Source organism: Antechinus flavipes, chromosome 1 (genome assembly GCF_016432865.1).
Source record: "Antechinus flavipes isolate AdamAnt ecotype Samford, QLD, Australia chromosome 1, AdamAnt_v2, whole genome shotgun sequence".
Classification (NCBI taxonomy): Eukaryota; Metazoa; Chordata; class Mammalia; order Dasyuromorphia; family Dasyuridae; genus Antechinus; species Antechinus flavipes.
The window spans coordinates 520,132,007-520,159,964 of NC_067398.1; the positions used below are offsets into that span (position 1 = coordinate 520,132,007).

At 36.0% G+C, this 27,958-nt stretch overlaps 1 protein-coding gene across 2 annotated transcripts; it reads right to left on the reverse strand.

Annotated features, from left to right (window-relative positions):
* Window positions 1-1,079: 1,079 nt before the first annotated feature.
* On the reverse strand, window positions 1,080-9,849 carry DSEL (dermatan sulfate epimerase like). Of its 2 annotated transcripts, XM_051970525.1 has the most exons (3): window positions 9,752-9,847; window positions 9,459-9,582; window positions 1,080-8,749 (listed from the first exon to the last, which is right to left on the reverse strand). In XM_051970525.1, exon 3 carries the CDS (start codon window positions 7,855-7,857, stop codon window positions 4,204-4,206), a length of 3,654 nt encoding a protein of 1,217 aa, XP_051826485.1. In that variant the 5' UTR covers window positions 7,858-8,749; window positions 9,459-9,582; window positions 9,752-9,847; the 3' UTR covers window positions 1,080-4,203. The 2 variants fall into 2 exon arrangements, with proteins under 2 accessions (XP_051826485.1, XP_051826484.1); XM_051970524.1 differs by lacking the exon at window positions 9,459-9,582 and having other exon boundaries at window positions 9,752-9,849.
* Between the last annotated feature and the right edge of the window lie 18,109 nt (window positions 9,850-27,958).

Genomic DNA, 27,958 nt, shown 5'->3' on the forward strand with positions numbered 1-27,958 from the left:
GAAAGAAGAAATGAATTCTAATTGAATGGATTCTAAAATCCCCATCTATGAATTTAAAAAATTATTTTCTCACAATGCTAAATGAGAGCAAATTAAAAGCATTAAAAGTGGACAAAATTTTCTATGATATTCCAGAGGAACAAAAACATAAAAAAGCCAAACTCATTAATTTCCTAACAATGTCATTATTTCTTGTGTTGTTTGGTGACCCAACACAAAAAAAAAAAAAAAAATGGAAAGCATCCTGGATGCAAATCCACTTGATACATGTAAAGTAAGTATGTGGCCACCAGTAAGTTACTTAAATTTTCAGTCTCAATTTATCTATCCACAAAATTGGAATTATATTGTTTTATGATAGACTATTCCTATTACTAATTGTCTCAAACAACTATCATGGATGAAATTATCTATAAACCTTAAAGTGCCAGAAAAATGTTAAGTAATTTATTATCATCATGGAAGACTTAACTTTTAAGATTAATAATACATACTCTAAGATTTTTAGAACCTATGTACCTTATCACCACACACATATTTGCCTTTGATTTTGGATGCTTTTATTTTGGTTTTCTTTTTAGTGTTTTTAAAATCTTACTTAGACCCTATGTGTTAAACTTTCATAGAGTCTGTCCTGAATATTTTCCTTTTTTTAATTTTCATTGTTCATCTTTCTCAGGTATAGTTATGGAAATTCAGAGCTTGACTTTCTTTACATAAGCAAATTACTTTATGTAGCTCAAATAACCTTGTTAAAAATTACATAATTCGAATCAAGATATATAAACTGATCTTCTCCAACAAAACATTGTTTGACTTTGAAACTTAAATGGTTATGAAACAAATATCCAAGAATTCCTATGTTTAAACTCTTTTATTCTGCCCCTTCTTCTATTTATTATAATGTCACATTATAACAAAGAGATAATTCCAGACTGAAAGTTAAATTAGGATGCTCTTTCTGAGGAGATTCTAGTTTTAATGTCTACTACCTTTTGACCTAAGACAAATCACTGAGCCTAATTCTTCATCTCTAAAACTGTCTACCTCCAAGAGATATTATGGGGATGAAAAGAAAATAGATATAAAATGCTTTATTAATCTTAAAGTGCTTTACAAATGAGACATTTTATGATTATTACAAACCAGTTGGAGAACTTTGAGTATATGCCTGCTAATATATATTACATGTATATCTGTCAACCTGGTACTCCCTCAAGTCATGATCAGAAGACTGTCCTTTTGCTATTTTTAATAATAATAATAGCCATTATTATTATTACATTGTATTATTGTATTGCTGTTATTATCATTGGCTCTAGCAACTCATATAATTTATATATTAAGACAGAGGAGTTACTAGTCCAGCTGGAGTTTCCATACCGATGGAAAAATAAACCCTGAAATATTGATTCAGATAGTACTAGTCCCAATTGTAATAGAAGTGCACATCCATGTCCCTTGCACTTGAACCAGTGAAGAAGAGCAAATGAAGAGTCAAGTTAGCTATTAAATACTGTTAAAGTGTCAAACTGTGCAAATTGATATTAGTCTCATCTTCCTGACTTGGATTATTTTCAGGGATAGCCTTTCTACTCTGTGGAAACTTACTACAAACAAAATTATGTGGAAAGGAGGGACAGACTCCTTAAAAGGCAGTGGGGAAGACTCCTAAAAATTCATATTCAGCTGAAGATTTCTGTAAATGCTCCCTCTAATCTGGATAGGAACTTGTCAGGAAATTTCCTCCATTAGGAGAGTGTGGTACAATGTGTTGAGCACTGTACTATCTAGAAGTCAGGGAGTTTAGCTGCTCTAAAGTAAGTTCTACAACAAATCCAATCTCAATCTATGTGTAATGTTGTACAAGTCATATTACCATTCTAGAATTGTTTCCTTATCTCTAAAATATAGTTCAAGTGGGATGATCTCAAAATTCTCTTCCGGTTCTATTATTCTAAGACATTTGTAAGTAATAACAATAAGTAGCATTTATATAGAACTTTCAGGTATCTTAAGTGTTTTAAATATGTTATCTCAGTTGAACACAGAAATAAAGAAGAAATGCTTTCAACAATTCATGCTTAGGGATGGAAATATATGTTGAAGAATTTAGCAAAAGTAATAGAACAACAAAGTTATTATTTTGGAGACATAGAATCTTATTTTTATATTATAAAATAGGAAGTATTTTTTCTTAAAATAAAACTCCTAAACCTATCCATATACCCCACCCCACCCCACCCCCCACAGCATCATTACTTTGCTTTTTTCCTCCTCTTACAGTGATATAAATTCTCACTCATTCATTGTGATTGTTCATTTATATTACAATATTAATAATAAGAACTAATTTCCTCTTTCCTCTGTATACTTTGTTATTCTTATCTTCAAGAGAAGTTGATGCCAGCTGAGAGCCTTTTTTTTCCTCTTTCAGATTTACTATCACAAATCCTGTAAATTTCAAATTCTGTCAAATAGCAGAAATATTCCTGGCAACAACTTAACAATTTCCTAATTATAACACTGAGTTAGATAACATTTTTCTTTGGGGTAAATTGTTTCAAGCCCAGTTGAATGTTCATCCTTGTTTAAAAATTGCAATTTTTACTTAGTTTGACATTTCGTTGGGCAAATTTTCAGAAAAGAAGTGGAGAATCACCTCCTGTTCACCCTTTCGATAATCAAAGAAAAACAACACTCAAGTTAAGTTGGACTGGAATGCAACATATCAACAGCTTTATCACGCTGGAGGCACATTTTGACATAATAACAAATGACTGAAAAAAAGCCACTTTTATCTAGGTCACAAGTGTTGCAGAGCTTGGGGAAAACCACAGATTTAAACATCAGGAAAGGGGATGCAATCTGTACAGAGATTCTCATCAAGTCTTGACATTACCTACTGGTTTTCATCCAGTACACTGTAATTACTCCACCAGCATATTATAATAGCACAACATTCTGACTTCAGATTCTACAAAAATAAAATGAACCATATTTCATGACGACTACATTTGTAATAAAATGCAGATGGCAGAGGAAACAGATGTCTCTGACATCATCTCCAATTTGATTCTCACATCTGCAGACATTTACAGTATGTACACATGTTCAAAAGAATGCTGAGCAAGATAAGTTAGGCAGTTTTTAAATGGTGTTTCCATCAGAAAGACATACTGGCAAAAATATCACTGTATAGTTAAAAGGAAAAAATAAAACAATTATGGATGAAAGAAATTATTCAAGTGCTATGTTAACCCACAAAAAAAATGGTTCTAAATCTAAATTGAATTTGTACAAAAGTGATCACTAAAAGAGACAAAGATATATTTCAACTAGATCGTGCTAGTCATTTGGACTCATGGTATAAGAAAAAGCAGGGATAGAAGGATATAATAAACAATGGTTGTGACTTTCAACAGGCAAAGAAAATAGCAAAGGGATTTTGATTCAATAGCAATTCTAAAAAATAACAATCAGAAGGTCATAGCCATCATATCTATTCTTCAAAAGCAAATGATTCCTTATTACTTCTGAGATAAAGAAGTCTAAGGGGACATTTCTGGTGACTACTTTCCCATCTTTCCAAAACACTAGTTTATATCTCTATACCTCTTGGGAATAGCATCCTGTCATATCTGATAGAAGCTTTCACTACTTCCCCACTCATTAAATGTTAGAGGGAGTAAGAGGAGAGTAAGCTCTATTGTGTATAATAAACACATTGGAGGGCCTTTTGAAAGAAATGAGGATTTTTTTTTTTCTAGCCCATCTTGAAAATAAGTAAAATTTGGGTAAAGCAGCATCACCAAGGATTCTAGGAGTTTCTGAGGCCCAGGGATAGAGGAACTATATTAGAATTGAAGAAATCCATTTGAATGCTCCCATTTTCCTCTTCCCTTGTATTCCCCCCACCCCCAACCCAATCACCCATTCAAATCAAAACAAATTTAAAAAACAAAAACAAACAAACAAAAAAACATTTAGCTGGTCAAGTTTCTTACAGAAAGGCAGCAAAAATTGTTTTAAAGTAAAAATAAATCCTGTGAGGCCAAATATGGTGTCTGTTTTTAAAATAATCTCTCTGTGCAAGTAACAGACTATACACACACATTTTACAAGAATAAACAAACTCTTCTAATTCTCATCCACAAATTGGGTTGGAAATCATTAGTGCAAATGACTGCCGACCTGCAGCATTCAGTCCGTAAACTTTGGATATCCTAGAAGATCCATTACTGTCCAGCAGATGTCTTCAATCAGTTTAATTTCTCCAGTAGGCATGTTTTGTTTCCAAACATTAATATTAGTTGGTGATATTTCCCCTTCGTAAGGAAGATAGAAAAGGTTTGTGGAAGTGGCAAACAATATTTGGTTTAAACTAGCAGGAGATAAAGGAATACCAAGAAAGGCAAAAATCCTTTCAGCTGTCTTCTGTGGGAAATTCACAATATCTTCAAACCTGACCAGCTGATAGTTGGTTGGCAGCAAATCCTTATTGATTCTCAGTGTTGCTGCTGTGTTTGCTAGCCACAAATGAGCCAGTAAGGACACTGGACTTGATTTGGGATCTGATAATTCTTTCCTCAATGACTCATATTCAAAAGCATAGCCTGAATTCAGGTTACATTTGTCTTTATGTCTTTGTACCTTAGATAGCATAGCTAAGTGCTCAGGTACATTCTTTAAGGAATAAAGGCTTGGTTTGCTATTGTACAGCATTGAGTGGATCCATGCTCGAGGGTCCCTTACAATATACAATGCCCTCATGGAAGGCCCTATAACTTCTTGAAAGAAATGAAGCTTTAATGTCCAGCTTCCACTGCTTAAACTGAGTACAGGACGTGCACTTGGGTAAAAGACAAGGTGTCTCCTTAACTCTCTAATATATTCAGCATCTCTGTCTAAAGTTCCTTTGATTCTACTTCTTTGTTCCAGCAAAGATTCTCTCCTTTTTAATTTTCTCTTTTTGTCTTTGTTAATTGTGGAATATTGAGTGAGTTTACTCCTACTGGGTTCGTGAAGATGAATGTTTTGCAAATGAAGTTTTGTGTCCTGGATTAAAGATTGCAGCCAGCCTCTGAGCAAACGGAAATGACCACTCTGGATATCTGACACCCTCCATTCACAGGCATCTACAAATGAGTCTATTTCAAATTCGGTTTCAGGGATATCAAGGTAGGTTGTGGGGACTCTAATATACAGAAAGTCAGTGCTGTTGAAAAAGAGCTGTTTTAGGATTTCAGCTCCTGAACTGGGGAGTGAGGTAATGACAACATCTGGCAGAGCAACGGGGTGTCCTTCAGAGTGCTTGGCTCTTTTGCTTGTCTTGGCCTCTGTGCTTATCATGTCACTGCTCCATTTGGCACAGATAGGCTGTGTACAAGTACTCCAAACATCCAACAATTCAATGAACCACAATATGATAACCATGATTAGGATCCAACGCATTAGTTTACTAAATGAAAGGTAAAATCTCCATTGAAAAGCTAAAATCATTAAACTTACACCCAAAATCAACCCCACTATCATGTTGATTTTAAAACCAAAGGGGAAAGCAATACTATTATTTTTTACTAATTTTTCTCTAGTTTCAGTGCCTAAACCAAAATGAGTAATATGGTCCTGATTTGCTACATTAGCAAAGCCACCAAATCCCAGATAATTGAACCGAGTCTTGAGATTTTGGTAATCTGTCACAATGGAAACAATATGGTCACTGTTGTTGACATTTAGTAAAATCTGAAGTCCAGATTTAGAATTATCAATAAATCTACAGTTGGAAACATTGACATAGGGTCCATGAAATATATAAGCAATTCTGCTTACAGTAGTTTCCATTTGAAATGTCACATTCACATACTGAGTCCACCGTTTCTTGAACTCAGCAGCTTGTTCAGCTTCCTGTATTGTCGCTATGGGGCTATTGCCATGATCATCAAACCAAAACATTTTATAATGGGCATCCCAAACATCCATCATGGCTCCATTATATTGGTTCATAAACTTGTAAGGGACATATTTAAAATCAATATCCAGATTATGAAAAAAGGCACTGACGGAATTAATTGGAGAGTCCTCTTCCTTCTCGATGTGATCCACAACGAGCAAAGTTTGGGAATTTAAGAGAAGCAAAGCACGATACACACTTTTCAGTTTCATTGAAGAAGAATAAGCAGTCACAGCTTCTCCACTCACAAATAGCATTTCCCCTTGCTGGGAGGCTGTTATAATTTCACCAGCAGCATCACCAACTTCTTCACCTGCCCATCTGAGCCATTGGGCACATTCCCCAAGCTGGCCCTCCCAAGGTTGATTGCACTGGCTTGAAGGTGATGGGGCAAACACAAGAACATTGTTGAGGTGGCTTAACTTGGGCCCATAGAGGGCCTCAGAAACAAAAACTTGCCCATTTGGTGCAAAAGTAAAAGAGTTTTGGTCAGGGTGTTCATGACCTGGGTTAAAACTTCGCCAGCCATCAATCCAGGAATATGGCTGAAAGTGAACTATGTCATAGACTGCTCGACCACCTAATTTCCCAGATTTAAAAGACAAAAAAGTATTGGTTTGGGTGTTTGGCAGGCCAGCCCCATAAGTGATGACCCCCCAGTTGGGGAATACATGTAACTTAGCAGTATCATAGTGAGCAGGAGGTTGTGGAATGAGCTCTGCATCATACCAAATATATTCAGTATGAAGAGTACTCCACCGTTGGGCAGTAGAAGGAACCATTGGGCCATCCTTAGGACGATGCTTTCTAATTTGCTGAGCTAGCCAATTGCCAGCTCCACTCTTTAACACAAATTTGTCCAAGAATACCAATTGGCTCTCTGGTCCATAAAACCAGTTGTAGTTGGAATCTGCTATACCCACTGTTCTCTGAAAACCTGGTAAGAGTGTAGCAAAATAAAACCAAAAATGCATTTTTAGCCAGTTGTTCTCAAGGTTATTGATATTAAAGTGGCGCTGGGCCAGGAAAACATACTGTGTGACAGATTTGGCAGTGTAACTTCCATAGGCTACACCTTCATCTAAAGAGCCATCCACAATATGATTGAGCAGAAACATAGTCTTTTCCATCACATCCACTACCACCTGTTTCCATATATTTGCTTGAGATCCTTTATCCACTCCAGTCACCAGGGCACCAGTGAGTAGTGCCAACATATTTGTAGCTTGATGGTTGTGGAGAAGTTGTTTTCCCCATGCCCGGACTTTAGAATACTCATACATTTCCTCTGTGACAGCCCATATTTTGTCCAGGTATTTTTGTCTCCTATGATTATCAATTAAGTTGTACAAGAAGTCAAAGGCAGTAGCAAAACCTGTTAAGGAGTGACCAAGTGGCACCTCATCCCCTGGAGCATTCTCAACTAGCCAGTCTTTGTAGCCAGCCATTCTATCCATGTATTCTAAGACAAATTCAAAGGCAGCTTTGTCATCTGGGCACAACAAACAATAAAATGCTAGGGGAGGGAGATTATTACCATAAATTTCGTTCCACTTTGCAGCAAAATCAGCATGCTTGGGTGGAGGTAGGTAGTACGTTGGGTTGGACAGCATCACTGTAACTGCACTTCTGATAACTCTAAAAAGATGTAAATGGCTTGTGCGAGACTTTTGTCTCAGTGCTTGGATGTCTCTAGCATCAAAATATAAACTTGGATGGAAACTCCCTTTTTTCAGTTTTTGGTTGTGATTGAAATCTTGAACTTGCTGTGTCTTATATTGATCGATATCATCTGCAAAACCAGCCCATTCAGAATAATTGCTTATAGATTCTTCAAAACTGGAGTGAACAAACATCACTAACACTAACAGAAATAAGAAATGTCTTGTAAACATTAGCGCCATGATCCATTAGGCAGTTCCTTTCCTTCAGGCATACATGTCAAGCATATTGCTCATTACATTGACTCATCTATTGACTATAAAAAAGTACATTTAAGGCCTTGATTAAAACAAATGTGATCTTCTCTTGTGAGATTCAGTCAATGCACAACTCATTCAAAATAAGTGAAGTCAAGAGAAGTGAGAACTTATATTCTCTATCTGTGTGCCTGACACAGTTATACTACCATTTAAACTCCAGGAACTTGAAAGCCAAATAACCTTGACACAAGATATGTAAAGAATTATTTCCTCTATGCCACAAGACTTGAGTTTATATCACTAGCTGAAAGTACATACTTTTGAAAAAAAATAATAAATGTTCCAAAATATGAATTTGAAGTCATTATTACACTAGTGATGAGGTCACCACACATGCTAATTTGATTTCTTTCCCCTTTTTCACAGATTCATGTAAAGTACTGAATTCCCTACAGTGAACTTGGTGGTTGGAATTACTATCCCTTTCTTTTCTGATTTTACAGCCTTCATGCTTTGAAATCTATCTTTTCTTACTTTTAGAGAAACAAACAGCATTGAACAATTTTCACAAGTCCTTCTTAGATGACATAACTGCAGGTTTTCTAGCCTCTGTTGACTGCTGTCTGAAGACTTGTTTCGTCAATATATTATGACAAAAATCATGCATTTTTCATGTCTTCTTTTATTAAAGTCATCTGTATAGTGCATTACAACCTGCAAAACCTGACATTTTTTTTTTCTTTTTAGTCACCTGGGTATTTCTCCTCTGCCCATCATGAAGCCAACCAGCCAAATGAGAGAGAAAGAATCTCTTTCAACAAGGTAGTTATTTTTCTTTTCTTTCTTTTCTCTTCCTTGTGCATGGCAGTTCGTTCTGGGGGAAGAAACAAACAAACAAAAATTGTTTTCTGAAGCTACAAATACATTGGAAATATGTTTAATTCTATGTTGAAAAATTTACAATTTTCCTTTTCAGTGAATTCACTGCAGGGATAGCTTCAGAGAAATTTAAGAATAATTTCAATGTCTGCTTTAAAATGTTGCTGGAATCCCTCTCTTCTTTTAACTTTGAACACTCACATTATCCCCACACACTCCCCCCCCAAACATATACATATATACAATAAGTGTGAAATAAATATTAGTTGATATCAAACCATAAGCTATAAATTTTCTGATTCAGATTAATATTGTATCTGGCTTGTTCTGTTTGACAATATAACTTACAAAGTCCCTACATAAAAGTTTATGAAATTACTGAAATGGAATAGTTAATGTGCTCTCTTCCCTATATAATTGTTCTTCTTTAACCCCTCAGAGGCACAAAACTAGCAACAAAGCTTAAATTCACTAGGGCCTCAATATTAGATGTTTGCTAAATATATCAAATTGAATGGAAATTAAAAGTTCAGGAAATTAAATATTAGCTAATGCTTTACAATGGTACTGTTCTTTGGCCCCACACAAACTCAAAGCTGCCTTATACTTAATAAACACTACCACACAACTGATTTTCTCAAAAGAAACAATGCTGCAAACAGAGACAGAGGAACATTTCAGTCCCTTCATACCTGTAGGCTTACCATGTATTCTTCTGGACTACCACGAGAGGGTACTATAAACCAGTGCGAAAGAGAAACATCTCCCTTTGCCTTTCTTGGGGGCTGGAGAACTTAACCAAGTTTCAGTCGCCAACAAGTCTCTACACTGTAAAAGTCATTTACAAGAGGAGTTTCCTGAACCATCCGGTCTCTAGCATTTAAAATTCTTCCCAGGTGGGGGGCAAGGGGGTAAGGAAAGAGGGGAAGCCTCTTTGTTATCTTTTCCCGGGGAGAGTGAAGAGAGGGAGGGTAATCCTTCCTGAAAATCCCCTTACCTTAGGCAGGTCAGGATGGGAGTGTCCCAGGAAGCACTGAGTTTCTGGGATTTGGGGGAAGGGAAGTCAAAGCAAACTCATTCCAGAGGAACTGAAGGACAGCATCAATTTCCTTTCCTAGACATCTCGAGCATCCCAGATGGTCTCCCCGGCTTCGGAGTGAAGGTCCAGCTTTCGGCGCCACAAATGTGAAGAGGATTTAGGAGATTGGGACCAGGACGCTTCACTAGGCTTTTTCCCAAACGGCTGGGCTTCGTTTCTGTCCCATACGTCACGCTATCCCTTCCCCCTTAAGCCCATACGGATCCAGTCACCCCACTCCGTTAAAAATGCTTCCAGAGAGAGAGTGGGAAGACAGCGAGAAGCAATCCCAACTGCTAAAGGGACTCCCCAGATGGAGACCCTTACAACTCCTACCCTACTTTGGAGAAATCCAGCAAATCTTTTCTGTTTTGCTCCGGTATTTGGAGGAGGCAGATCCTCGGAGATGCCCTCTGGCTGCCGCCGCCTCCGTCGCTTGGCAGCTTCTTCTGACTCCTGTCTCCCGATCACGGTTTCCAGCTCAGGGAGTCGGGTTTTCCCCAAAGGCAAGCGCTGCCCTCCAGCTTCTTGCCTCCGCCACCACCTCCTCTACGCCAGTTTGAAGCTCACTCGGCCAAGCTCAGAGTTTAGAGAGCGAGAGAGAAGGCTTGAGGGACGAGAGAAGGGGCGAGGGAGACCGAAGGGAAAGCAGCAGCATTGCCAAGGCGGACCTAGGGGCGGGGCTGGCGAGGCAGCTCCCCTGGATCCTAAAGCTCCGAGGCTTCTCTCGGGTCCAGCTGTTTCCCAGCTGCTGCTGCTCTTCTTACTGGACGATTTCCCGCGGGGAATCACAGACTGCCACCGCAGCAGCAGCTCTTCTGGGCGGAGTGGAAAAGGAGGAGGGAAGTTTGGCTGGGAGAGAATGTTTGGGGAGTGTCGTTATCCTGAGAGGCTGTGGAGAGAAGCCGACCAGGGGTTACTGCTACCGAAAATTTCCTGCATTCCTAAGTTCGATCTGACGGAATGGAGAAAGAGCATCATTTATTAAGGGGAGTGAAAGAGAAGGAGTGTGCAGCGGGGTAAGGGTGGGGGATTCGCGCAGTTATAAAACATGAAAGAGGAAAAAAAAAAGGAAAAAAATTGACGTTATGGGAGGGAAAGACAAGAGCTTTGTACATTTGGGGAACGCAGGATTATAGGGTGATGACTAAAAGGAGGTGGAAATTGCTCAACGAGGTTAGACATAGGGACCTGTTTTTTTTTTTTTTTTTTTATTATTTTGCAGGAAATAGTGCCTGAGCTGCTCTTGTTAATAGTGAAAGGTAGTTACTCCCAGAACTGACTGCTAAGTGCAGCAAAATAAAGATGTTCAGGAGATTTTTTTTTTCTTTTTAAAATTTCTTTCCCTCAAGAATCAATGCTGTTAAGGCCAAGGTGGAGGGGAGGGAGGGGGAAGGATTTCTCCAGATAAATTGATGAAAATTATTTTCCGAGTTCGAACAAAATATGAAAATATGGAATGAATACAGCCCCCTAATGCTTCCCCTGCAAAGATTCCTTTTGAAAATAAAATTTAAAACTGTTCCAAAATTAGAAGAAAAAATAATTTGCTTCAGATGTTGAGGTTTATACATCAAGATGAAGGCAATGCGGGCTTGGGAGTGGGGGGGAGGCAAACAGTATGACACTGCTGTTAAAGGTGTATAGAACAAGTAAAAGAAAAAAGCTCTGAGGCAACTGAGGGACCTAGTACATCCCTCATCCCTTAAATCTTTAGTAATATTATATCATTCTCCACGGAAGTTATTAAAGAAGAGCTGCTTATTAAGTGGATTAAAGGTCACTGTCTTAACTGGTAATTTATTCAATAGTGAATTTATTAAGTAATGATAGAACAGTGACACTAAAGCATGGCTTCACTAAGACACATCCCTTAAAGGACAAGTATTTTGTGGTTGCACTTCATCTAAAGGTAAATGTCTTATATTATTCAAGTAGAAATAAATACTGCTATTAATTAATGTAGAAATTGCTTGTAATAGCTTCCTAATGGTTCTCCTTACTACAATCCACTCTCCATGTGTGAGCCAAAATGATCATCCTAAAATATGCCATTCAATCATTGGGCAAACATTCATTAAAAACTCTTAAGTGCAATGTACTGTTTTGATCAGATTGAAGTCTCCAATAGTTCCCCAGTGCTTGTAAAATAAAGTTCAGGTAACATTCTATCATTCTAGTCCTTCTACATTACATGACCTTCTATTCTTATTGCTTTTTAATTCCCTGTACAAATTTTCCACTCAGATTTAATCTAATCTACTCATTGTCTCCCTGAGCACACTTTAAGCTTTTCTATCTCTGTGCCTGCCTGTGCATTTTCCTCTGCTTGGAATACAGGATTCAAGTCTGGAAGGAATCTTAAAGATCATTCCAATCCAAGACTATCATTTTGCAGGTGAAATTTGTTTAGGCAGCAATTCTGGAAAAAAAATCTGTGGGTTTTAGGGGACTACAAAATCAATATAAAAAGTGTGATGTGGCTGCCTCAAAAGCTAATGTGATCTTGGGCTGCACTATGCAGGACATTGCTTCTGGAAACAAGGGCATGACAAGTCCTAATGCCTTCTTTCAAACCTAATCTGGAATTTTGTGCTTAGTTCTGGGCAACACAATTTCAAAAGGATGTAGTTGGGGAGTGTCTAGAGTTATCCAGTAGAGAAAAGTTTTGAATCCTTGTCCTATGAGGCTCAGTGTGAATGAATTGGAAGTTTAACTAGATAACAGCAGATGGGGGAAGAGGGATTGTGCAAGATGATAACTATGTTGAAATATTTCAAGAGCTCTTATGTGAGAAATGGATTATATTTATTCTCTCTGACTTCAAGTTAGGTCAAGTCAAGAAGTTATTAAACACCTATTATGTACCAGGCACTATAGCACTGAAATAACAAGAAAGAGAAAACAACATTAAAAAAAAAAAACAATTAAGGAACTCAGAGTCTAATAGGGGAGACAACATACAACCAATATATAACTAAATATACATAAGATATCTTGGGGATAATTTCTGAGGGAAGGTAGTTATAATGAAGCTGATTAAAATATTCTAGTTGGGGACTTGAAGAAGACAGTAAAAAGAAAGAAGCAAAAAAGAGAGAAAGAGTTCCAGGAATGGGGGACAGTCAGTGAAAAAAAAATCTGGAGTTAGAAATGGTGTGACTTGTGAAAGAAGACCATTGTCCCTGGATTGAGGAATCCAATAAAGTGTCTAACGTTTAAGATTAGAAAGGAAGAAAAGGGCTAGGTTATGATGAGCTTTAAAAGCCAAAGAGAAAACTTTATGTTTTGTCCTGGAGGTCACAGGGAACCACTGTTGAGAAATGAAATTGACTTGTACTGTAGGAAAACCAATTTGACATCTGAGGGGAAGACTAGCATGTGGAAAGACTTGAGTTATTAAAGCTGATCATTATGCTATTAAAGTAATCCAAACCTGGGATACTGAGGGAATGACTGAAGAGGATGAGAATGAAAGAGGAATGACGAGAGATGTTATGAAGGTAAAAACAACAGTTAGAAGATATGACCTCCTGAATAAAAATTCAGAAAAAGGAGATTGAGAAATTAGTGTTCAGGTAAGTAGGACATGGACAAGCAACAGTGTCAAAAGGCAAAAATAGAGAGAAGAGAGTATTAGAACAGGACTATTAAACATGTCAAAGACTGAAGAGAGGTCAAGAAGAATCAATGGAACATAGGCCAATTTTGAATTTTAAAAATTATTAACAACTTTGGAAAGAATAGCTTTAGGTGAATGATGAGGTCAGAAGTCAAACTGTAGAGTGTTGAAAGAAGACTGAGAGGAGAAATGAAAGCACCTGTTGTAAATGGTTTTCTTAAGGAATTTAGCAAAAAAAAAAAAAGAAAAAATGAGAGGAGAAATGTAGCATAATATCTGCAAACAGTGATAAATAGATCAAGTAAACATATTTGGAAGATATGGGAAATATAGGCATGTATTTATAGGCAGAATGGAAGCAGACAGTAGACAGGAAGAGATTGTATGTAAGTGAGAGAGTGAGGATAACAAAGAGGACAATCTGCTGGAGAAAATGGGATGAAATAGGATAATTTGCACATGTAGAAAGGTTTGTTTGAGCGAGGGCCAGCTTTTCATAGGAGAAAAAAAGTAAAGCAGGAAATAATAGTAGAAGTTATATGAGTGATATGAAATGATAGGGAGGGGAAAAGAGGGAATTCTCAGTGAATAGCCAAAAAGTTTTTTTTTTTTTCCTTTTCAGTAAAATATAAAACAAGGTTCTCAATTGAAAAGATGATAGTATTTGGCAAGAGAGAGCTATAAAACTATTCAGCAGGGATTTTTTTTTTAAAGGTTGTAAAAACTTCTGTAATGAGTAAATTGTAAATCTAATATGAGATGTAAAACAATTGTCTTGCTACAGGGAAGGCCATGTTGAGAATAGATAACCTAAATATGTAATGGGCCTAAGAAAATTTGAAGGCTTACTTTTTTGGACCAGATGGCTCTGAATAAACCTTGTCTTATGAGAAATATCAACATTATCACATCATCTTAAATTTCTAGATGAAAGGTTAGGAGAAATTGGTACATAGTGAATCAATGGAAGAAATTCAAATATTATCACCAAAGTCTCATCATTTTTCAACTAGTTTTTGAGACAATGAACTTTGAACAATACTCTATGCAAGGTTGAGGAGTAAGAAAGTTGACATATACATGAAACTATAGCTTAGAAAGTTAACCATTGATAGAAAGCAAAGAAATTATATTGAAATATGGAGAAGAGCAAGGGATTTTTTCATGTGTTCTCAAAATGAACAGCCCCAATTATTCCTGCTCTTAACTAAGAAAAAACCTGTAGAGCTAGTTAATTATGAATTATGCATCCAACAATAAAAGTGATAATCTACTTACCAAATTAATGGGCATGAAAAATCTTTATGAGATGTAGCAAGAGACACATAATAGCAGTTGGTAACTATAGAAATATTAAGTCAAGAAGTTATTTTGATGTAAAGTGTACTGCCAATATAATTTATGACTGAAGATCTCACTTTTTATATAAAAGACACGTACAAACACACACATGTGTATACATATTTATGTATACACACACACCCATTAAATCTATATAGTGCTTTTCTTTCTATGAATTTAAAACACTTTACAAAAACTCTTTCATCTATCTTCATAGTACCCATCAACATAGGGGAGAAATAAGTATTATCTCATTTTATTGCTGAAGAAACCAAGATATGAAGAAGTAAAGCACTTGCTAAAGATCACATCCCCTGAACAGAGACTGAAAGAAATCTTTTTATTTTAACTATTCTACAGAGTACATGTTACCATTCCAGAGGTGGAGATATATCTAGGTGAAAAGTTAATCCCAGTGACATCCAGGGCTGGGATGCCTGCCAAAAGAAAAATTAAGGGAGTTTCTGCAACAAGTTTGTGTCTTAAATTAAGTAAATTTGAGTTCTGAGTCTTGGAACATAAGGTAAATACCATAGCACTTTACACCAAGATAAAGTACAGGCAATAAAACATGCCGTGACACTACATAAAGTCACTAAACTGAGATCTTATTTGCCTGTGATCTATTATTATAGTGGATTCTTACTGAATTTAGCAACTATTGCAGATGCTGGACCAGTGAATAGTCTTTCTGAGATAAGCACCTATCCCAGCATTCTTCCTGCTTCTAAATCTGGGAATTTTTGTTGTTGAATTATTTTTAATCATCTCTAACTCATTGTGACCCCATTGGAGATTTTCTTGGCAAAGATATCGGAGTAGTTTACCATTTTTTTCCTCTAGTGTTATGGGCCAGAACTTGAAATAAGGTATTAACTCATTAGAGTTGATGGAAACAATGCTTGTGTGCTTAAGATTTACATCTTTGGGAGAATTCACACATTAGAGCTCACACCTTTGAGAGTTCACACATTAGCTCACACACTGGAGTTCACAAGTTTGAGAGATTCACAAGTCAGAAACCCACAATCCCACTCTCTCAGAGGAGGAGTCAACCTTTGGGTTCACACCTTTAAGAGATCATATATAAGAAGCTCTTAGAGCTTCAGTCAGTCAGTTCAGATGATTGACAAACTAGAGACTACAGTCAGGCAAAATGAAGGATTTGGAGGAATAGAACCAAGATTCAGAGGGAGCTGGAGGCAACAAAGGATAAGTTGCAAGAGCTCTTGGAACCAAAGAGGAAGATAGGCCTCTAAGAAAATTAACTGGGCTATTTTGGAAGAGACAATAAAGGACTGTACTTAAATCCCTGACTGCATTTGAGGTGATTATTACTTTGAACTGAAACTAAAGTTGCCTCCAAAAACCTCCCCAAGAAACCTCCTCCCAGAGAGAATGATTATATTATACAAAAAAAGGAAGAACACCACATTTTGGTGCCCGAACAGGGACTGACAGGACCCTGATCTCAGATCCTGATTTCAGTGTAAAAACCTCTGATCCTGATCTAGTGGAAAAGGCTCCTCAACCCAGAAATTAGGGTGAGTACAACAAAGAAATTTTATTAAAAGAGTTAAAGTAAAATTTCAGCTAAAATGGGACAGATGTTTACAAAACAACCTTCTGCTTCTGTTCAAGGAAAATGTTTAGAGAACATTGTCAAGGTTATGGAAAGCCAAGGTTTGATTATAACTTTGAAGCAGATCACTGAACTTTTAGAAACTGTAAAGTACACATCTCCTTGTTTCTCTATGGAAAAAGAATTGGATCTAGATGAGTGGAAATTAGTAGGAGAGCCATTAGGTGAATACTACAATTCTAATCCAAACTCAGTTTCCAAAAATACACTTTATACATACAATTTAATATAACTGCCTTTAGGAAATTATATAAGTATTAGAATAAGGAAAAAGAAGAAAGAGCAGGAGGGGGAGGTGCCAAGTAAACTAAGTGAAAAGGCTGAAGAATCAGATTCACAGCAGGAGAAATTAGATCATTCCTCACCTCATCACTCTCCCCCCTCAATTAACCCTTCATGGGTGGAGGGAGAAGGAAGAGGGGGAGAGGCAGTAATGCAATCAGAACCACCTATTAAGGAGCTTGTGACAAGATTAGAAAAGGCATTAATTAAGGCAAAAAATGAAGGACAAGATGTATCTGATTTTATAAATGCATATCCTGTGATTGAAGAGCTTGACTCTTCAGGTCAAAAGAGAGAATATATACTCCTTTTAATTTGGAAAAAATTAAGGATTTAAAAAAGGGTTGCACTCTTTATGGGGTTACATCATCTTATGTTAAGATGTTACTAGATAGTTTGTCTTATGAAATCTTAACTCTGAGTGATTGGAAATCCATAGCAAGGACATGTTTAGAACCTGGACAAAACTTATTATGGCTTTCGGAGTATCATGAATTATGTAGGATTCAAGCCCAATGCAATAGGCAAACAGGAGCTAATGTACAAATAGCTTTGGACCAACTAGCTGGTGAAGGTCAGTATGGAGAGATCATTCAGAACAGATTGATTATCCTATAACAGTGTATGAGCAAATTTCTAAGGCTGCAATAAAAACTTAGGGTTCTCTCCCTGGACAGAAAGATGAAGGTAAAGCCTTCACAAAAATAGATCAAGGTCCCAATGAACCTTTTGCAGATTTTGTGGGACATTTGCAAACAGCTGTAACAAGAACCATTGGAGATAATGCAACTACAGAAATAATGATCAGACATCTGGCTAAGGAAAATGCCAATGAAGTTTGCAAAACAATTATATGGGGACTAGACAAAGATGCTCCTTTAGAGGAGATCATAAGGCGCTGTGCCACAGTGGGCACAAATGCTTATTATACCAAACTATGATGAACATGGGAAGACAAGGTTCCTCTTGGCAAGGGACTTCTAGAGAAAATCGTTGGTGTTTTCAGTGTGGAAAGATAGGACATCTTAGAGCTCAGTGTAGATATAGAGATAGAGTGAGAAGACAGAGTGAGAGAAGACCTAAAACCCCATGTCCAAAATGCAACCGAGGCTTCCACTAGGCCTTGGAATGTAGATTGACCCAGAGAAATGAGAGGCAGAGCCCAGCTCCAAGATATCAATCAAAAAACAGATGGGCATGATGGCAGCTGAGGTTACACCCAGAGAGTCTTTAGAAGGTCAGGACTCTGATGTGATCAACCAACAGAAAAGCAATCAGGATTACAGTTGGGGAGAATATAGGGCAGTGTCTAGTACAAGCAGCTCCAATGTAATTGCCAGTTGATAAGGAGAAATCCCAAAATGGTAAATAGAAGAGAATTAGATAGGTTAACTGCGTGGGAGAGAGGGTTTGCTTGTGTTCCTACAGATAGAGAAGGAAACAGATGGAGAAGGAAACAGGTAGCAATGAGCACCCGGAGAGAGACAGAAAGAGAGAAAAACCTCAAAATAAAGGAGAAGATCTAAAAAGCATCTGACACTGAAGGAGCATGGCTGACAATGAGACTGTTAAAAGAACTTTAAAATCTTCAGGAATCATTGGATTCCCTAACACAAGATGAGACTGTTTCAAGGACTTGAAAATCAGCAGAAATCATTGGATTCCTTGAGATGAAAAATTGTTGATGAGACCATTGCAGTACTTCAAAGCTTGCAATAATTATTGGATTCCTGGCACATGAACTAATGGACAATGGATTCCTTTTGGACTAGTTCTAGGACTTATGGACATGTATAAATTCTCATGTTGATTCATGTTATTTGTTATATCACTACTAAGCTGTGTTATATTGCTATGTCCTTATGTAATTATGTATAATGCCTCCCATATTGATGGATTTATGTATACCTGTTTTAAGTGAGTCCCCATAGAAACCTGCTAATCTGATTTGATTTCCCATTTCCTTTGGTGTTTTCATCTCCCTTCCTGAGAAGTCAGGGAGGGTGTGACCACCTCCTTTTTATGGTGTTTTCATTCCTTTTTTGAGCAGTCAGGGAAGACATGATCACCTTCTTTTTTGGGACTTTCACCTCCTTGAGAAGTCAGGAAGGTCATGACCACCTATGTTCTAAATCAAAAGAAAGCAGGAGATGTTATGAGCCAGAACTTGAAACAAAGTGTTAACTCATTAGAGTTGATGGAAACAATGCTTATGTGCTTAGGATTTACACCTTTGGGAGAATTCACATATTAGAGTCACACCTTTGAGAGTTCACACATTAGCTCACACACTGGAGTTCACAAATTTGAGAGATTAAATCCACAATCCCACTCTCTTAGAGGAGGAGTCAGCCTTTGGGTTCACACCTTTAAGAGATCATATATAAGAAGCTCTTAGAACTTCAGTCAGTCAGTTCAGAAGATTGACAAACTAGAGACTGCAGTCGGGCAGAATGAAGGATATGAAGGAATAGAACCAAGATTCAGAGGGAGCTGGAGGCAACAAAGGATAAGCTGCAAGAGCTCTTGGAACCAAAGAGGGAGATAGGCCTCTAAGAAAATTAACCAGGCTATTTTGGAAGAGACAATAAAGGACTGTACTTAAATCCCTGACTGCATTTGAGGTGATTATTACTTTGAACCCAAACTAAGGCTACCTCCAGAAAACTTCCCCAAGAAACCTGCTCCCTGAGAGAACGATTATATTATACAAAAAAAGAAAAATAACATACTCTAGTTCATTTTTCAGACAAAAAAACAGACAAATAGAGTTAAATGACTTGCCCAGGGTGACTCAGCTAGTAAGTGTCTGACAACATATTTGAATTGAGGAAGAGACGTCTCCATGACTTCAGACTTGGTACTCTATCCTTCATGCCAAGTCACTAATCTGGGAATAGGTTTTGATATTCACACACATATATATACACATACATGCATATATATATACACACACACACACACATACATGCATATATATACATATATATATGAACTGAATTAGTTTCCAAAGCCAGATTAATTTTATATTGATCCATTCTCTAGCACTGTCAAAAATAATGTTTGAAATAGGCTTTAGCAATATAGCAGTTATGAAATTGAGAGAAAAAAAAGTTGCAAAGCTTAAGCTGAATTTCATTTTTTCACAATTTGATGACATGGAAGTACCATTCAGATGAGAACTTAAAGCAATGAGTGCATTCTGGAAATATTTCTTTTCTTGCTATTTATTTGAATGTAACACTTCTCATCCTGACAAGAATATTGCCTGCAGAGCTGCTAATGAAATTTGGCTAATGTAATTTTCCTAGTTTGTTTATCCAGATGTAGGAGAGTAGGTGTAACAGGTAGAGAATTTAGGAAATTCTAACAATTCCACCGACAAATTCTTTAGAAAATCTGGATATAATATGGATAAATAACATGTTTTCTAACAGTAAATAGAAATCCTTATTTGCACCACTTTAAATACAATTTAAAAATATTGAATAAAATGCAACATGGAACAATATCAATTAAAACTGAATGACTTCTCAGAATCCTTTCTGTGCCTCTTGATTCTACAGTGTGTCTAACTTGGTCTAGTTAGATAATTCTGCTTCCTATGCATATTAATTGTATGACCACATGGGAAATCATTTAACCTCCATAATCTGAGTGAAATCCCTAAGGTTTTCAATCTTTCTTTCCACATTACAATCTATGTAAAAAAAAAATTGGCCCTCTTTTCATATCAGAATTATTATGCTATTAAAAGACAAAATATATTGATAATATAGAATACTACAAAAATATTTTATGCATTTCTGAATTTCCAAATTTTTCTGTGTTGTTTGCTGCATTTTGGGGTTTTGGGTCTTGTAATGTATTGCAATATGATCAATCAGCCCAGAAGCAACATGAAGGGGGAATAGAGTTGTATGCAGCTGGGAACATTGAGATATCCTCTGGAGAGGTGAAATCTGATCCAGTCTGACCCAGTCTTAATCTTACTGGAAGAGTGCAGGAGGCAGGAGAACCACCAGGAGGATGGTCAAACATGGAATGTCTTATTTCCAGTTCTCTCAGCCCTTATAAAGCTTAGTACAATTGCATCATTACAGTATACTGATTATGTATGAACTAGAGAACCATTGCATCACCATACTGAGTACTAAGTATATATATGAACTAGAGAACCATCATCTCATCAATTCTACTGAGTTAACACCTTGTTGTAAATATCCTTGTTTCAATTATATTTCTCCAGAATTCCAGCACTACACCAAATTTTTGAGGTCCCCTTCCCACTTCAACAAAATGATGCCATGACATGAAAGTGAATGGGATTTAAATAAGGGTGGGCTGTGCAAGGCCACTTGCCTTACATTCCCATCCAGGCCTGTCTGGGTCCAGTGGCAAGATACAGATCAAGATGGCTGGAGATGGTCCTGGATGCAATGGGTAACCTTGGCTTTTTTAAACTAAGGTCTTCAACAGGTCTCAGTATGACTCAACAGACTTCCTTATGAAAGTGATAAAATTTCATTTCACCCATTCCAACACGCCTCAAATAAGCTTGATAGGTTCATAAAGTCTGTACCCAGTTAATCTTTTATCAAAATAAAAAAAAATTCCAATAAAATATTTTGGGATTACAAAATGAGTAGTCATTATATGGAAGCACTTAATCAAAAAACTGATTATGATAGATAATAGGCTTTCAGAGGATCAGCTTCCCCTCTCAAAATACTATAAAAACAGTTGGCTATACCCTCAGAAGACTTGTTCCTTTTGATTTTATAAAGTGCTATTAGGAGAGGACAAGGAATTTACCTATCTAACATCAAAGAACAGTAAAGGTGATTTACCATCTGGGAGTGGGGGGAAAAAAAGCATGGTTAGTAGAAATGTTTGTTTTGCCCGAATATTGAACACAAGAACATTGCTCATGAAACCTTACTTCCTATTTCTGTGGATGAATTTAGAATTATCTAGTCAGTGTGATCCTAGAATAAAGACTTCTACCAGAGACTGAAAATTTCATAAGAAATTCAAAAATTTGGGATACAACAAAGATGTTGAGATATCAGAGCATAGATTGCAGTGTTGTCTCTGAAATAATTCAGTCTCAAACTGTCTCTAAATCAACCAAGTGCATTTACAGGGCATTTAGTTGGAAGTCTCTCTCTTTTTAATAGACAGCTTCTGTCCTCCCTGAAGGCTTCCTCCTTTACAGAAAGAGAAAACCTAACAGAGTGAGGTGAGAGATTATATAGGGAAGGGAAAGTAAACAAACACAACCACAGGAAAATTAGGCAGAGCAGGAAACTTGCATACTTTTGGACAGTCTGAAATAGAAAAGTCCCTGTGATTGGATTTAGTATGCATGGGAAAAGAGAAAAGGTGTGTGTGTGTGTGTGTGTGTGTGTGTGTGAGAGAGAGAGAGAGAGAGAGAGAGAGAGAGAGAGAGACAGACAGACAGACAGACAGACAGACAGACCGAGACAGAGACATAAGATTGCTAGAGCTGGGCAGTTGCTAAAATGTCATCACAAATTCATGAAATTCTAAATCCAAGAATTTAGGGATTTCCTGATGCACACAGCTCCTTTTAGAAAGAACAAAACAGTCTATGTGATACCTGTAAAAGATTTTACTTGGAGAACAAAGCCAGTGACTTACTTGATTAGTGCAGGTGAGGTAAAAAAGAGTTTGCTTGTTTTGCAAGTTCCACAACATGTTTATTTTCAGGGGAACTATGAGTCTTAAAGAAACAAATTCTATGTGGGAAAAAAAAACTAGAATAACAGACAATTGACCTATCAGCAACCTTGAATAGTTTTCTTCATAGAAAAGTGGGAGAGCTGATGGACTATTGAAAACTTTTTTTTGTTTCTCTGTTTTGGCATGGGCTACTGTGAATTTTGTGGATTTTCTGTGGGATTAAATAAAGACTGTCTCGTTCCTAATAATCATTTTTTCCTCCTTGAATGCCTATATATTCACAAGTATTACCAATGTAATTTTACTATTTATCCCCTATGCCTAGAATCCTCTCCCTCTTTATCTCAACCTCTTGGATTCCCTGGCTTCCTTTAAATTTCATCTTTCACAAGGAGATTTCCCAAACCTCCTTAATTATATTGCTTTTTTTTTGAGATAATCCCCAATTTATCTTACTTATTTTTAGGACATATCAAGCACAAGCTATACTGGTTTTCTCAAGCATATTTTCCAACACTAAATTCAGGTGGGTGGAAATAAGTGGAAAAATTGACCCTTGTAGTTGGGCTTATAAGATTAGAACCTCTTCATGTCATTCTATAGTGTTTGAGGAACCTTGAGTGGTACACATACATGCAAACATATCTTCCCACTATCTGGAAATTCTAGGATAGAATATTTCTTTACTTCAAGTCTTGTAATTCTGTTAAAATATATGCTTTATTGTATGGTTCTCTAAGTTCTCAAATAAATTTAAAATTAAAAGTGAAAGTTTCAGTTTATAAAACCATAGATATAGGTCAGACATGTTGATGCACATCTATAGTTATATTTACTGGGAAATCTGAAGTGATGTTGAATTCAAAATTAGAGGGCTAAAACCAATCAGATGTCCACACTAAATTTGATATCAGCATAGTGAGCCCCTGAGAGCAGATGGCTATAAGGCTTCCTAAGGAGGGATGTACCAGCCTAGGTCAGAAAGAAAAATGGAGCAGGTCAGGACTTCCATGTGGATTAATACTGGGATTCATCAAATGAGTGCTCATTATGTATCCAGAATGGGTAAGATTGAAGTCCCAATCTTAAAATAATAATCATAATAATGATGCTTTATTTATAGCACATTCAAAGCACATCATGTTTATAGAGCAAATAAGTGTTCAACATATATTTCTTTGAATTATTCTAGTTCTTGAGTAATTTGTGTTAATAGTCCCTGGCATTAGTGTGAATAATCAAAAAATTAGCTACATTGAAATTATTTTAATCAGTTGCTATATACCACTATATACTATATCATTTTTGTAATTAATTTCTTTAATGAAAGTCATGGGCTTATTAGATTTTTTTTTTAAATCATTAGTTGGTTGCTGAGATTTAAAATACCCATTAAAATGGACTACTCAAAATCCTTTTGTTTTCATTCTGCCATTATTCATCTCTGTGTTTGAACATATCATTTTCGGTGTTTAAAACAGAATTCACCCCCTTCAAAATCTTTTCCTTTAAGGATTAGTTAAGGATCAGTTCAGCAATGAAACTTCCTATAATCCTACTGTAGAACTGATCCCACTCTCTTTGAATCTCTTAGTATACTTTGACCTTCTCTAGAATCTTAATTATTTTCTAGCTTATGTTATATTTATCTATGAACATGATTTGTCATCCATTAAATTTTTAGGTTAGATTTATAATGTAAGATAGTTGGCATAATAAATGAATCATTTCTTCAGTATTTGAACCTGAAGCTTAGATATGTGAACATCACACTAAACTAAAAATGACTAAAACATTTTCTATGTAGTTCTGAAAAAGACATTGAGTTGATAACTGAATTTTATTCCTTTTCTGGGTGCTCCCAGCAGAATGCAAACTCCATGAGGACAAAGAAATGTTTTATTTGTGTTCATATCCCAGTGTATAGCACATTGCCTTGCTCAAAATAGGCTCTTAAAATTATCGCTAAATTTCACAAAAGCAATTAGTATAATATAATATAATGGGTCAGGACACTTGGTTTCAAATACTATTTCAGATGGTCTCTGTGAGATCATGTGCCAGTTAGTTACTTAACTTCTCAGTTTACTCAACAGTAAAACAATCTCAAAAGGCTATTGTGTAAAAAGTGCATTGCAAATTTTAAAGCATGGTGTGAACATAAAAAAGTAGTACTTTTTTCATATGTGTGTGATTTGTTATTCAGTGATATCAAGCTGATACTTATATTTGCTATGAAACAAATTATTTGGGATGATGGTTTACCTGGTCTTCAGTCTTACTTGTTATAAAGCAAATCTATTTTCCATAATTGTATATTTGTCTAAATTTTTAGAAATAATCACTTCATTGTTACCTAATATTATTTGTGATAATGCTAACAAATTTTTATAGCAATTTATTGTATAATTTATGAAGTACTTACAATATGATGCTCATGAAGGCCCTGTGGTGATAGTCAGGAAAAGTGTTATTATCTGCATTTTAGAGCTAATAGCTCATATTTACATAATACTTACCCATTTACAAAGTGCTTTTTTTTTTTTTTTAACAGCAGAATCTGAGAGGTTAAGTATGACTATCATTATTATCCCAGTTTCTCAGATGAGAAAACAAATCTCAGAAAAGCTAAATGATTTATTTCAGGTCATATAGATAATACACGGTAGAGTAGGAAGAGAAATCCAAACATTCCAGTTGTAAGTGTTCTTTCTGCTATTCTTTACCATTGTTAAGAGATGATACAAGATAACAAATAGCTAACATTACCAATTTTCACAGATTTTTCTTTCTTGGTAGATCCTTATTTTTCAATGTATTGCTTATAATGAATGAAAATAATGTGTCGAAGACAGAAAGGCAGGGCAGTCCCTATTTTCAAGGAGCTCACATTCTAATGGGAAAAATAAAATACAGGAAGTATCATCTATAACTCAAATATCAAAGTCCTTAGGATGCAATGGCAAAATAATTGATAGCCTATCTCCTTTAATGTCATTTCTATTGATAAATTCGTATAGTCCTAACAAAACATTGGTAATGTCACAGATTTTAATATTGCAATTTTATTTCTTTTAAGTCTTCAGTTAAAGAATTTTTTTAAATGTAGGTAACATTTTATTATCTCAAGTAGTTTTCTGAAAACATTAACTTATGATTGGAGTTATTATTTAATAATTTTGTTATTTCTTCAGGTACCATACATTTTACAGGACTATAAGACATTGTCTTAGATATTGCTCAATGACTATATAACACTATGCAATGTCCTATACTCAGTTGTCCCTTAAAGCTTTGTTGAATTGATTTTGGTGATGAATAATCAATTGTCAGAAATCAGTTTTAGAAATGCAACTTTTTTTCATAAATAACACCTCACCTAGCGTTCCATAGAGCAATGAAATCACAGGCCTGATTGACACAAATCTGAATTATGAAAAATGCTTGCAAATAATGTTAAATCACATTCAAAAATTCATTCTAGCAAGCATATAATTATTCCCATTGTATGCAGAAGACTATGTTAAACTCTGGTAATAAAAATTCCAAAGTATTAATCATTATTTTAAGGAGGTCACTTCATTGTATCTACCTATCTTTATATCTTTCTTTCTATTTATCTATCTATCTATCTATCTGTATTTTAAGTCTGGGGGAAATAGAAGCACCCAATCTCTAAGTAAATAGATAAATAGATGAATGGATAGAACAAAAGATAAATAGGAAGTCTCTGGAGTTTATAAAATGGGGGCAATGATGATAGTTAATAAAAACAATTTGAAGTTTGAGTGGAAGATAGACTGGAATCAGGAGACAACTGAGTCAGAGAGACCAACCAGCAATTTGTTGGAAAAGTACAGATGTGAGAGAAGATAGTCATATATAAGAGTATGGCAGTGTCAGAGAAGAATACATATACGAGAATTATTTTGAAGGCTGAAACAACTTGACAAATTATAAATAGGAGGTTAGAGGGAGTGATAAACCAAGGGATATATCTAAGTGGCAAGCTAGGGTGACAGAAATCTAAAAGTGAAGGGAGACATGATTTAGGGGTAAAAATAATAAGTTCAGTTTTGGAGATGCTGATTTTAAGAAGTCTATAGAAAATCTTGATCTAGATATCTTAAAAGGATTTGGAGATGTGAGAGTAAATTTTTGGAAAGAGGTTAGCGTTAAGGTCAAGTAGATCTGAGAGTTTCTTACTTAGAGATAATAAATGAAACCATGGAACTTTTGAGGGAGAAGAAGAGAAGGCCCAGGACTGGCTTAGAGCAACTCAAATGTTAGCAGGTATGATTTAGATGAAAAAATAGCAAAGGACATAGACAAAGAGCAGTCAGATAGAAAAACCAGGATATTACACTGTCATGAAAATCCAAAGAAAAAGAGACCATCATGGAGAAGATGATTGATAGTATTAAAGGCCTCAAAGAAGTCAAGAATGATAAGATTTCAGGAAAGCTTATTTGACTTGGCAATTAAGAGATCACTGGCTGTTTTGGAAACAGCAGTTTGAATTTGATAATCTTATAGTCTTGCACTCAAATTGCAATAACTTAAGAAGATATTGAAAAAAAAAAGTGGAGGAACCTAATATAAATGATCTTAATGAATTTAGCTACAAAAGGGAGGAGAGATACTGATAATAACTGCTAGGAGCAATTGTGTTTATTTTTTTTCCAAGAATGGGGATAGACCTAGACATATTTGTGGACAGCAGCAAAACAACTAGGAATAATTGAATATGAGTGATAAAGCAGGGATAATGGACAAACCAGTCTGCCAGAAAGATGGGATGGATTGGGATCACTTGTGTATGTATAAGATTTTACCTTATCAGAGACAAGGTCCATGCTGCTAAGTAAGACAGGAATAAAAAATGGGTGCACAGTGTCCAAAACATCTAGCTAAGCATCAAGCTACATATCTCTTCTAATTAATCATCTAACTGTATTCTATCCAGTTTTGAGTGCCAGATTTTGTGTGGAAATTGATAAACTATAGCAAATTAGAAAAGGTGCTCCTGAGGAGGAGGTAGACTTCTTATCATCAAAGGCCCTCATGAAAATAATTGTTTGTTGTGTTGTAGAGAAGATTCCTATTCAGATACAGATTAGACTAAATGACCTTGGAGATCCTACTCAACTCAGAGATACTCTGAATTTTGAACTTTACATAAAGGTTGGATTATATTCTCTTTACAAATGACATGAGTTTCACCTAGCATGAGTCATCTCTTTTCTCATCTGTAAATAAAGGTAAGCCAGATATTAAAAAGTGGCTTTGAATTCTAAGATCCTAGTCCAATCCCCTTTATTAATTTATCTATCTATCTATCTATTTATTTATTTATTATTTGCAAAGTAATTAAGGTTAAGTTACTTGTCCAGGATCACATAGCTAGTTAATGTTAAGTGTCTGAGGCCAGATTTAAATTCAGGTTCTCCGAACTCCAGGGCCAGTGCCCTATCTACTGCACTATCTAGCTACCCTATATATTTTTTATAAATTGAAAAGTGAGCCATGGAGA

Excerpts from the sequence above, each read along its gene's own strand:
- DSEL (XM_051970524.1), bottom strand. The coding sequence starts at position 7,857 with ATGGCGCTAATGTTTACAAGACATTTCTTATTTCTGTTAGTGTTAGTG.